Source organism: Camelina sativa, chromosome 6 (genome assembly GCF_030686135.1).
Source record: "Camelina sativa cultivar CO46 ecotype springtype chromosome 6, ASM3068613v1".
Classification (NCBI taxonomy): Eukaryota; Viridiplantae; Streptophyta; class Magnoliopsida; order Brassicales; family Brassicaceae; genus Camelina; species Camelina sativa.
This window is the reverse complement of record NC_141885.1, coordinates 22,207,771-22,219,948: the sequence shown is the minus strand read 5'-3', so window position 1 is coordinate 22,219,948 and position 12,178 is coordinate 22,207,771. Positions and strand designations below refer to the sequence as shown.

Here is a 12,178-nt window from a genome sequence, read left to right as displayed (position 1 = left end):
ATAAAAGTGATATGAAGATCAACATTAGAGCACGACTACGGACTATCTCCCTCATGATCCCATGATTCCTAGTTCCTACAACTCAATCTCAGTATTATAGAAGTAAACTCAGTTAAATGATGTTTCTAAATTTAATTTATAACCAAACTACTTCATAAAAAGATATAAACCGAGATTTTATAAACTTAAATTTTGTTCCCCCGTAAATATAAAGGCGTGATAAAAAATAGTAGTAAATACTAAATTCGAGAATCCCCAAAATCAAGGCACCAATCACTCAACGGCCCTTTTCTATCGGGAGAACTAGAGAGTTTGTTTATTGTTCGGGCTTAAATCTTGTAAGACCCACGAAACAATAAGCCCCAAAAATTGTTATGGGTAAAAAAGCTGAATAAAGAAAGATGAAAGATCTCGTCACTTTTAAGTAAAAATGTTTCAACTTGCGGACATACATTGCTAACAAGAAAAAGGTCAGACAATAGCTTAGCTAATACATAGACTAATACAAAGTTACAAACAAAGTATTAGTTCCCAGTTAAGAGGAGATTAACCAGGATAATTAGCCACAACATCAACAGACAAAACACTAACTAAAAACAGAAATTAACCAGAACAGACACAAATTTAGGCATTGAGAACTTTAGGCTTGAAACTAAGACTACTTAGTCAGATCTCTAGACAGTAGCTTGTTGATCTCTCGATAAATCTTAGGGTTTCTCAGAATGGTTTCTTGAGCTGTTAGATCTTGAACCATTTCACACGGAACCAAACACACTTCCTCTGTTGATAGCTTCTCCTGGATTGCTTGCGATTCAAGCAAAACCTGAGTTTCCGATTGCACATTGGAGCTACCCTGCGTCACCAAAATTAACCCAGCTCGTGAGAAAAAACTTCTAACTTAGTTTCAATTGGATTATAAGGTTGTTTTTTGGGGGTTGGTCATTACCTTCTTTGTGGTCTGCATCAGTTGTAGAATCCCAACTTGACTCTGCAAGAACTTGACATACTTAGCGGCGGACTGGAACATCTCGGCCGTATTAAGTTTCTGGCCACCAGGTATGAGTTTTCCGAGCTCGTGAGTCTTGTCAGCAATTCTTCTTCTCCTCTCTCTAGCCGCGATGCTCTGAGATGAAAGCGTCGGTTTCTTGGTGTCGTCTTGAGCTCCTCGGCCTACTTTGAACTCTAACGAAAAATCTGGAACTCTAAACTCCGGGAAGGAAGAAGCTTCTGGAACGAATTCAAGGTCGCCGAAAGGGTCGAAGAAACTCGGGTTATGGCTCTGGAAATGATTGTGAGTGTTACAATGGTAGCTCGAGTTAACAAGTTTCTGGCGCTTTGGCGCAGGGAGGAAGGAATCAAGGTCGTGTGTTTCGCTGAAGATTTTGGTTTTAGGGTTAGGGAGAGAGATTTCTTGGGGAGAAAGAAACTGGTCGCAGAAAGGGTCAAAGTAGGTCTGTGAAGGAGCTTCTTCTTGGAGCAATGGGTGATGGAACTGGAGTTGCGGTTGAGATTCGAGGAAGAAACTGTCAGATTCAGGGATAATCATATCCATGTCGGGAAGAAAGCAATCCTGGAGCTGGACAGGTGGATCGTAGTTAAAGAAGTAGCTTAAGCAATCCATGGACATTGAGGAGATGAAACCTGTAAATTAAGAGGTAAAGAAGAAGGTTAAGCATCTGGAGGAGTTACGAAGTATTTAAATGCATTATTATTAAGCTTTAACTACTTACTAGTAATGAGCTAATACATTAGAAAAAAATAAACAAATTGTAAAGACAAGAGAGGATAAATGAGAGAATCAAAGACCTTGAGATAGATTTTAGACGATACTACTGTCGTGTCCTTTTTGTTCAAGTAGACTTCAACGTTGTAAGTTTGGATGACTCGTTAACTGTCTCACACGCATATATACGAGAGAGAAAGAGACGGAGCGAGAGAGGTTAGGGTTTTAGCGAATATAAAGGAGGGAGTTACTGTGGGTTTTACATTTTTTATTATTTGTAACCACCTCCTAATTATCAGGCCATAATTTTTTTTTTTACTGTTTTTTTAATCACATCTAGCTTTAATAATCATTCGTCGCCAACATAATATAGTAAATAATTGATTTGAGGTTATTTATTTATCGGGAAGTGTATATTGTAAAAAAAAATGTGTCAAAATGAGCTGAATGAAAAGTTAGAAAAAAAACAAAATTTATTCGTAATATTATTTGCGATCCTGTGCTTATCGATATATGAAAGTTGAGCTACTAATTTATTTATATTTGGGACAGATTTTCTTTTAAACATATATATAATCATAATTTTTTTTTGGGTTTGGTAACCAAATTTAAGAGTAACCGTCACCTAAAAGTTATTTGGCGGCTATTAAGAATTAATACGTATCAGTTAATTAGAGAAATAATAATTGAATAATTACACCCATATTTATTTACTCAGCTTGCCGTTACTCTTTCACTCAATAACTGCATCCTCTCGATATTTTATTTAGTCTGGGCCTAAACAAGGCCATACATTTTCTAACCTCATCGCCTCTCGTTTTTTTTTCTTAAACCTTCATTTAGAAATAAATAATTTCGATTTTTTAATCAACAAATTAATTAATAATTAGTAATTACTAGTATTTTTTTTTCCTTCCTTTTTTTTATCTGGTGGACTTGGTAAAAAGACGGCGACTTTGGCGGGGTGAAGCTGGTTTAGTGGTTCCACGTGCCTCACTCTTTGACTTTACCGCCAAGTTTACTAACCCAGCTAAGTAAAAATGAGGTAATTGGGCCGTTAAAAAAACAGAGCCCCTTAACTAATCGTTTTAAGCCCATTTGTGTTATTTGAAGTAGTTCCTTCTTACTACTCTTGGTCTTGGGTTTCAAGCAGTCATCTCTCGAAATTTCCGTATCTAGAAGCTTTTAATCCAGTTTCAATTCCAATTTTTGGGCTCTATTGTTTAAATACATTGGTTTATTTTCTTGTGCTTGATCAGTTTGATGTTGCGTGGATTATGAAGTAGGGTTTGGCTTTATGTCATTAGATGATATACGTTGTTGTGATTTCCAGTAAAATTCTTCTTCGTGATATCGTCTATATATTATTTATTGACAAAGTAGTCAAGTATTAATCGTAAACAAGATCAATGTGTAAACAACATCTAGTAACAGATTAATTATCTTTTAATTTTAATTTTATCCGGTGGACTTGGTAAAAGACGGCGACTTAGGCGGGTAAAGCTGGTTTAGTGGTTCCAACTTCCAAGTGCCCTCATTCTTTAACTTTGCCTCCAAGTTTACTAACCCACCTAAGTAAAATGAGCTGCATATGACACATAAATTGGCCGTTAAAATGGTATATAAAGCCCATTAATTAATTTCTTTGAAGCCCATTTCGGAAGGATTTTGGGCTTTAATAACTTCATTCATTAATATTTAAATAAAAATATACATAGGTGGGATGAGGACGATAATATCAAAGAAACTGCTCAACGCTTTAACTTTCTTGGGTGAAGGGATCATTCACCTTTTTTTTTGTGTGTACTGTGTCTGTGTACTCTTTTCTCGCTGCTTCGCTCAAAGAACTGTTCGTCTTTGCTCTCTCCCGTGGTATGATTTCTAATTGACATAGTTCAGTTTGATCCACTGAAGGTTTTGTCAGTCTTATGTTCTCTCTAGATTGTTTCTTTCTTTAGTTTCTCTGGTTAGAAAGACTTAGTTATTATAATTATTTTTTGGATTTATAGATGTTATGGTTAAACATATCAGCTGGGTTATTCGTTGCCAACTTACGAATAGGTTGATCTAGTGTTTGACTTTGTGTGCTCTGTCATGATCTTGATATGATATAGGCATATAGCCTAGGTACTTAAAGTCTGAGATTCAAGTTACTGTCACTGGACTTATTTGTCGATCAATCGGTATTTTTCACTCACATTTAACGTCTTTTAACTTGATATAATTGTAATGGGTGGATAGGCTCATGTCAGTTGTATATTAGTTTGTATAAATTTTCTTCTTCCTATCCTAATCCTATGTGAGATCTTTTTCATTGGTGCTCTGTAAACTAATATCTTTCGTTTCTGATAACCCTACAGATTTTGTAACATACATGGCAACCACATCTAAGGCGATGACTGATGTAAGCAATTATAACAATCGATACCAACCATCGATTGAAGAGAAAATGGCCATTGTTGTTAAGCGAGTGGGGGAAGTTCCAAGGATGGTTCGTAAGAGCCCCCTTTACTGGGAATCTATAGTACACCTCGCAAAATACGAGGTTTCACGAGGCATATTCTATGCCCTCCCACCTGAATGTAAGCTACATTATCTTAAACGAAAGACAAAGGCCTCTAATGAGCAAGAAACGGAACCCACCTATTATTCCTAATCTCGTTCCTATGATTGGTGAAGTTATGTTTTTATGTTCATGAATCATGATGGTTTATTTTGTTGTGCCTGACATGAGTCTGATATCGCTGTGGAATTCGTTTCATGTTCATTGTGTTTAATTTTGTTATGCTTGAATTTAATGTTGTGTGGATTATTTATGAACTTGGGTTTGGTTTTGTCGAGACACTTTATGCAATATGAAATGTTAGTGTGATTTCCATATGTTTCTCATAATGTAGTTTTTTTCCTTTGCCATGTCCTCTATGTAGTATTAATTAGAAATAAACATTGAAAACAATCTTTTATTATATTGCCATGACATATCAGTTTTCTTTTCCCTCGTTCATTTTGTAGCACGATTCAAAAACTATGAGAAAGATAGAGCAATAAAATTAACAACAGAACGAAAAAAAAATTATTGAAAAAAGTTCATATTCATCCATCCGCTCAAATAATGCCTTGTTGAACAACCAACATCTGAAGTATTAACTCCTCGCCCTCGGTCTCGGTGTAGAAAACAGAAATATCATTATCAAAATATTGCAAGTTGGAATATATTTTTTTTGTTTCAATATCAATTAATCATTATTTTATTTTTAGCTCAACAGCAAGTCAGCAACTATTTCATTAACCAAAGTTCACACAAGATTTACATCCACATTGGATTTTAACTAATTTGGCACTGTAGAATACAACTTAGATTCCTGAGCTCGGCTACTCCGTTAACACCACCCTTTAAGAGAACCTAAACTTTTAACCTCATCGAAATTGTGAAGAAGCCGCTGAATATCCTGTAGAATAAGATCAATTTGAGGCCTTCCTTCTTCATCATGCATCAAGAATATAAGCGCCTGGAATGAGACTCAAAGATGACTGTCTTGTACGTATTAGAATCTTGACACATTAATGCTTCAATTAATCATGTAAAAATTGTATCGAACTAATAAATGTAACTAACCATAACCAGTCGAATAGTCGATATCATAGTTAAAACTGTAAAATTAAAATATCTAGGCCCCATATCAATAATTGTAATCAACTCGACCATGTTCTGTTTAAGCTTTCAGTAGGTGAATCCTATCACGTGTTCATCTGTAACCCCGCGCCATGATTTCTGATAAACACTTTTTGCAGTGGACCCATGACTTTGTGTTCATATAGATACATAAATACTACTATACTAGGTTTACTCTTGAAAAAGTCACATACTACACATGAGTCATGACACATCCAAACAAAAACGAATAGGCTTGCTTCTTTTTTAGATAACTAAAGAGCACCTCCCATTAAAATTTCAACAGAATACTTCTTATAACAACTAACAAGATGGCTAAACAATAACAAGAAGTAAAAAAATTATAATCAAAATGTACTATAGAGAGTGAAAAAACAACCCATAAATCAAAAACTCTCTTATCTTGTCTTAGCTTTTAATTGATTTATTTTAGTTTTGAAAAAGAAAATTAATTATCAATTTACATTTTGATTGTATTATCAATTTTTATGACTAAGAAATTCTCTCTATCGATAAAGATGCTCTAATATAAGTGGTAATATAAACCCCAAAAATGTGATGGTATAAAATAAGTGCTTAGTTTTTAGTATATGATATTATAAACTTGAGTGATTTTAGAGATTGAAATAGCCATTTATTAACACAATAATGTAAACCGTACCCCCCAAAAAATACAAACACCGTACATGTTATTTTCAATTCTGAGTTTTTGGCAATTCGCATACAAACTTTGAAAAACATATGCCGGACATGCCTATAGACTTTCTAGTTTCTTCGAAATATATCCATCAAAACGTATAAATTTACATCAATCAGTTTTTTTTAAATCTGCATTGTGTTAATGTGTTGTCGTTTTCGTCCGTGGTCCGCGGATACCATTTCAGACTCATCATCACTATAAAGCTTTGCATGGTACAATAGGAGAAAATTATTTCCATTTATTATAGATTTCATTGCATGACCTCTCTTGGAGATTAAAATAAACCATTATTTTATTTAACACAAAATTATCAACAGCCAATGCCAGAAACAACAAAAGGACACACCCTATATATAGATTCATCGGATCCCATATTTCAACTTTTAACAACTTAATACTCACTCCCCCAACAGACAATACAATCAAAGACTCACCAAACACCAAACTAAGCAAGAACCGGAATCCCTTGCTGAGACCGGAAAAAATTAGTCCGGTCGAACCGGGCTTTAATCTTAACCAATCTCAAATAATTCCCTCTAAAGTAACTATCCCCATAAACCTTAGCTCCTTCATACGTAGCATTATACCCCGGCGTTGTGATCCCAATATCAACGTCTCTGTAGTTAAAGAAAGCTTCTCTCGGATTCTTCGAAACATACGGAGCCATTGCTTCTTTAAAACTTCTCGCAATCGACAAGAACTTCTCTTCTAGCTCATCTCCAGGTTTATACCAATTCATGAAATGCTCAATCATGAAAACGTTACCACCTCTATGCACAAACGCCGTCGCATCAGACGCTATCTCAGCCATTCTCCCTCCCCATGGGTTCCATTGCATCCAAACTCGTCGTGGAAGTGGTGAATGATCGATCATCGTCTGAAAAATCTTTGCAAGACCCTGTTTTGATATTGGAGTTTGAACAAAATCTGAAGTACGTTTCCAGTAGTACTCGTTTGTTGATACTCTCTTCAGCATAAGCTCAATCGGTGCATTTTCTGGGTAATTAGCCCAGAAAACGCTCGATTCGATCCATTTCTTAACCATGCAGTCCGATTTTGTTAAATGTAGCTCGGGAAAACTCTGTTTCGTTATGTTTAAAAGCTTCTTTGGTAAACCAAGAAACATTCCGATGAATGAGACTTTAATAGTCTTACCTTTCGAGATTTTCCGGTTTATCGGTTTAATCTCTAACCGGATAAATAAATCTCTGTCGATAACCGGAGCTACTTGTTGCCATTTATAAACCAAATCAACGGCACCTTCTTTCACCGTTCTTTCCAGTTTAAAAACGGTGACCTTCTCCGGAACCCTAACGAGTTTTAACTTCCATGCCAAGATAACGCCGTAGCTTCCGCCTCCTCCGCCGCGAATGGCCCAAAACACGTCATCTCCCATTGCACGTCGGTTACGGTAGACTTTACCGTTGGCGTCCATGATTTGAGCGTCGATGATATGATCAATCGATAAACCGTATTTTCTCATTAGGTTACCGAATCCTCCGCCGCTGAAATGTCCTCCGGCGCCGACTTTGGGACAGACTCCGGCGGGAAAAGCGTGGACTTTGCTTTTACTTGCAATGTTGTAGTAAAGCTCACCTAGCGAGGCTCCGGCTTGGATCCAAACGGTTTCGTCTTTCATGTTGATATCGATTTTGTTGAAGTTGAACATGTCTAAGATCACGAATGGTACTGGAGAGGTGTATGAGAAGCCTTCGTAGTCGTGGCCACCGCTACGGATCCTTAGCTCGAGGTTTAGGAGTTTGCAGCAGGAGATCGTCGCTCTTATGTGGGTTTCGGTTACGGCGGCTACGATGGCTTCTGGTTTTCTCGTGGAAGGAGAAGCGAACCGGAGGTTTCTGACGCCGTTCATTAGGTTTGTTGAGAAAGATGAGTTTGTGGGAGTCACGGCGGTTCTTGAGTTGGGACTGCCGTGGTCGGACGGCTGAGTGTCGAGACATCGGAGGAAATGCTCCGGGAGAGATAGTGACGGTGGTGATGAGTTGACTCGTTGACTTGTGATGAGATAGATAATAAAAATAAGAAATGGTGGTCGTGACCAGAACTGCTGCATTGGCATTTTGTTATTGGTGACTGATTGGTTTTAGAACAATGAATGAGTATTGTTGTGTGTTGTGTGTGTATTTAACTATTTATAGAGCATCCCCATTGAGAGGTTCGTAATGACTTTCTTAAGATAAAAATAATACAAAATCATGAAAAGAGAAAGGAGGAGAAGTTCTTAATTAAGAACATTTGAGTTTTTCTTTAGATCATACCCACATGCCATTTCTTTAAAAATAATTGGTTTAGTTACTTATCATACAATATTTAATTTGACAATATAATTACCTCAAAAATATAATTATGATATTAATAAGAGTATTTAATCATGGGAAGTGTTCTTATAGTGTATTTTTATTTTACAGGGAATATTCCCGCGTTGCATGGTAGATATATTATGAAAAATTTTAATTCAGTTTGAAGATATATTATAGGAGTATCTAGTTTTCTTATTTTAATTGTACTTTGTTTTTATCAGCTTGTATTTTGTATAGTATTATGAGTAAAAGTATGCATATTGGATATAAGTTCCGTAGAAGATATTGATTACTTTGACATATGAAAAAGGAACAGTGGAAGTTACTTTAGAATTGTCGACCTCACCCAATGATCAACTGTGATATAAATTGATAAATATTTCATAGTGAACTTTTATTTGTGAAACAGCTCTCGTAGTTCAGTTGGTTAGAGCACCCGTTTAGTAAGCGGGAGGTGTTAAGTTCGACTCTTAACGCGACAGCATGCTTATTTCATCATTTTTTTTAAAAGATATTTTAATATTATTTTATTAATAGTATCTAAATATATAAGAGTACTTTATAATTCTTTCTGTTTTTTGGGACCCTTAATACAATTAGTAATTAAATGTTGTTGCATGTAGCAGTCATTAAATTAAGTGGCCATCAAATACGAAAAATTCTTGGGTTGAACCACTCTCATTCACTCTCTCATTATTAAGCAATTAAACAAACTGTCATGTCATGTTATATTTATAAAATAAATCAAAATTAAAATAAAAAGACAAAACAAGTTAAGGAAACCAATTCTGTAGATTTTTTATTAAGGAAATTATGTTAGTTTAGATTTATAAAATAATGATTAGAGTTTAGATTTTACAATTAAACGAAATCATATGTCGGTTTGGATTTACAAAAAAGTGGTTAGAGTTTAGTTTTTACAATTAAACACAATTATGTGTCGGTTTGGGTTTACAAAAGAGTGGTTAGAGTTTAGGGTTTAGATTTTACAATTAAATGAAATTATATGTCGGTTTGGGTTTACAAAAAAGTGGTTAGAGTTTAGGATTTAGATTTTACAATTAAACAAAATTATATGTCGGTTTGGGTTTACAAAAGAGTGGTTAGGGTTTAGATTTTACAATTAAACAAAATTATATGTCGGTTTGAGTTTATAAAATAGTGGTTAGGGTTTAGATTTTACAACTAGAAAATTGTATTTTTATTTGAGTTTATAAAAAGAGTGATTTGAGTTTAGATGTTATAATTTAAAACTATAATATAATGTTTAGAATTAATAATTATAAAATTAATTGATATACATAATTCATTTGCTTAATCAATAATTTATTTCCTTAACTAAGAGGGGGTGAATAAGAATGGTTCACCCCTAGGGGTGAACCCAAGAATTGTCCATCAAATACACAAGAACTACGTTAGAAGAGACAGAATCGTGAGCATGAATTTTTTTAGCACACAAGGAGTTTTTGATCGGGACAATTCTTAGGTTCATCCTTAAATAAATCTTAACAAAGAAACAAATTCTATAGATCAATCAATTTTAAATTTGTTAATTTTAATATTATATTACAATTTTTAATTAGCACATCTAAACCCTAACCATTTTTTATAAACCGAAATCGACATATAATTTTGTTTAATTGTAAAATCTAAGTCCTAACCATTTTTTTGTAAACCCAAACCGATATAAAATTTTGTTTAATTGTAAAATCTAAACCCTAACCACTCTTTTGTAAACCCAAACCGACATATGATTTCGTTTAATTGTAAAATTTAAGCCCTAACCAATCTTTTGTAAATCCAAACCGACATATAATTTTGTTTAATTATAAAATCTAAATCTTATCCATTCTTTTATAAATCCAAACCGACATATAATTTTTAAAATTATAAGTTTAAACCCTAATCCTCTTTTATAAATCCAAACCGACATAGTTTTTTTAATAAAATATCTACATAATCTGTTTCCTTAATTTGTTTTGTTTTTTTATTTTAATTTTGTTTTTTTTTTAATATAATATGACATAGAATATTGTTGTATTCTGATTGGTTGGTTAATTAACAGAGGGTGAATGAGAGTTGGTTCACCCCTAGAGTAAACCAAGAATTTTTCTTTTGATCCGTGAGGACGTTCACGGTGAGTGTAGTCAAATTTTTCCAACAGATTTTTGACCGTTTATTACCAACCGATTTTTGACCGCTATTATTGGCCACAAATTTCCGACCGATTTCCAACCAAAACAATTTTTAACCAACAATTTCTAACCAATTTATTGTCGTCGGTTTATGGTTAGAAATACTTTTTTCCAACCGTTTTTCGTCTGATTTGGTAGTCCGAAACTGCTATGTTTTTTTTAGTGATGTGTTGATTTAATCATTGAACCAATATCAATAGAAAAGAACCTCCTCGTCTCTTTACTCTAAACTCTTATCTATAAAAGATTCTTATTTTCTGTTATCTCTAAACCATAATAGAGATATTGATCAATAATGTAATGGTCAACTAAAGTTACAACAAGACTCAGAAATTTGTTAAAAGAAATTAATGAGATAAGTTAATCTATATAAAGTATAAAGTTATAGCCACAGAGTTAGGTTTATTTAGATTATATATATCTTTCTGACGTCTAGATTTTAAGAAACTAAATATATCTCTAAATTATTTTATTTTCAAGTACATTGTGATGTGTTTTGACGAAAATGGTATATTGTGATTTTTATTTTATTTTATGTTATTTTAAATAACACTTTAGTTGTATAATTAATTAGAGCGTTTATTCATTTTAATTTATACCTTGCCATTTTGTACAACTGCCTAATCCTGTATATAATACTTGACGTCACTTAGCTTAGCTTAGCCACCGTTTCGAGTTTCGACCATGGTGGATCTGGTTGCACCGTTTCGACCATCTTCCCGGTATATGTCCCTAAATTAAATATCAAAGCATGCAACTTTTGTCCGAAGACCAAATCGACGACGAGACTAACAGAGCTTGAGCCTTGACCTTGAGGTCATAACGCAACACGAATCTAAGAGCGGTGATGGGGGCTCGACTTTCAATTTACTGGGATATTATAAAAAGTATACTTGCGTATATGAATTTAGAGTGTTTTCAAATGACTTTAATGAAGCTGTGAGTGGATTGAAAGAATCTTCTGGTTACAAAAAAAAAATAAAAAGAACTGATATATGTGAGGCTTCAATTAAAAAGGACTTTCAATTGAATTACCTAAAAGAGTATAGTACAATGAATTAAAGGAACCCTAAGATAACAAAACTTAAAAAAAAAATAATAATAATAATAACAAAACTTAAAAGAGGAAGGGTCAATATTATCAATTTTGTGTTCAGTCGTTTTACATGCTTGACCAGTTGAAATCAACAACAATAATAAGTGGTTGTTCCTTTCGCCAATTTCAACTCGTTGTTCCTTTCCCAATAATCAATATATACTAGTTGTTTTCTCTTTTGATTCCTTTTATAATGGTTGTTCATAATTACATAATATTGTTTTGTCCTAATCGCGTGAATTTTATGATATTGTGGTTTGACCAGAACCGGTTCTGAAATAAATTTCCAAAATTAATGAGGTACATGGGGAGAGTGGCCGGTCCAACTTAGTACACGTACGTCGTCTTTGCATCGTACGTGTTGCTGTTACGTACACAAATACGAAATTACTCCGAATATGCGATTGAAACTAAGGTATGAAATACTAATGACAAAATATACAGAGTTTCTCGTTGAAAATGTCAAATAGGAG

At 34.1% G+C, this 12,178-nt stretch overlaps 2 protein-coding genes and 1 long non-coding RNA gene across 3 annotated transcripts; 1 reads left to right on the top strand and 2 right to left on the bottom strand.

Annotated features, from left to right (window-relative positions):
- Positions 1–400: 400 nt before the first annotated feature.
- LOC104792239 (transcription factor bHLH53-like) lies at positions 401–1,635 on the bottom strand. The gene is made up of 2 exons (XM_010518341.2): positions 947–1,635; positions 401–853 (listed from the first exon to the last, which is right to left on the bottom strand). The coding sequence occupies exons 1-2, from the start codon at positions 1,625–1,627 to the stop codon at positions 659–661; spliced, it is 876 nt and encodes a 291-aa protein (XP_010516643.1). The 5' UTR covers positions 1,628–1,635; the 3' UTR covers positions 401–658.
- Positions 1,636–3,443: 1,808 nt separating this feature from the next.
- LOC104792238 (uncharacterized) lies at positions 3,444–4,603 on the top strand. The gene is made up of 2 exons (XR_769039.3): positions 3,444–3,595; positions 4,084–4,603. It is a non-coding gene; the product is annotated as an uncharacterized LOC104792238 (long non-coding RNA).
- A 1,767-nt stretch (positions 4,604–6,370) lies between these two features.
- LOC104699234 (berberine bridge enzyme-like 16) lies at positions 6,371–8,305 on the bottom strand. The gene has a single exon (XM_010414570.3). The coding sequence runs from the start codon at positions 8,171–8,173 to the stop codon at positions 6,542–6,544; it is 1,632 nt and encodes a 543-aa protein (XP_010412872.2). The 5' UTR covers positions 8,174–8,305; the 3' UTR covers positions 6,371–6,541.
- Between the last annotated feature and the right edge of the window lie 3,873 nt (positions 8,306–12,178).

Excerpts from the sequence above, each read along its gene's own strand:
- LOC104792239 (XM_010518341.2), bottom strand. The coding sequence starts at position 1,627 with ATGTCCATGGATTGCTTAAGCTACTTCTTTAACTACGATCCACCTGTC. Across the intron at positions 854-946 it reads TGATGCAGACCACAAAGAAG|GGTAGCTCCAATGTGCAATC; the intron begins GTAATGACCAAC and ends TTGGTGACGCAG.
- LOC104699234 (XM_010414570.3), bottom strand. The coding sequence starts at position 8,173 with ATGCCAATGCAGCAGTTCTGGTCACGACCACCATTTCTTATTTTTATT.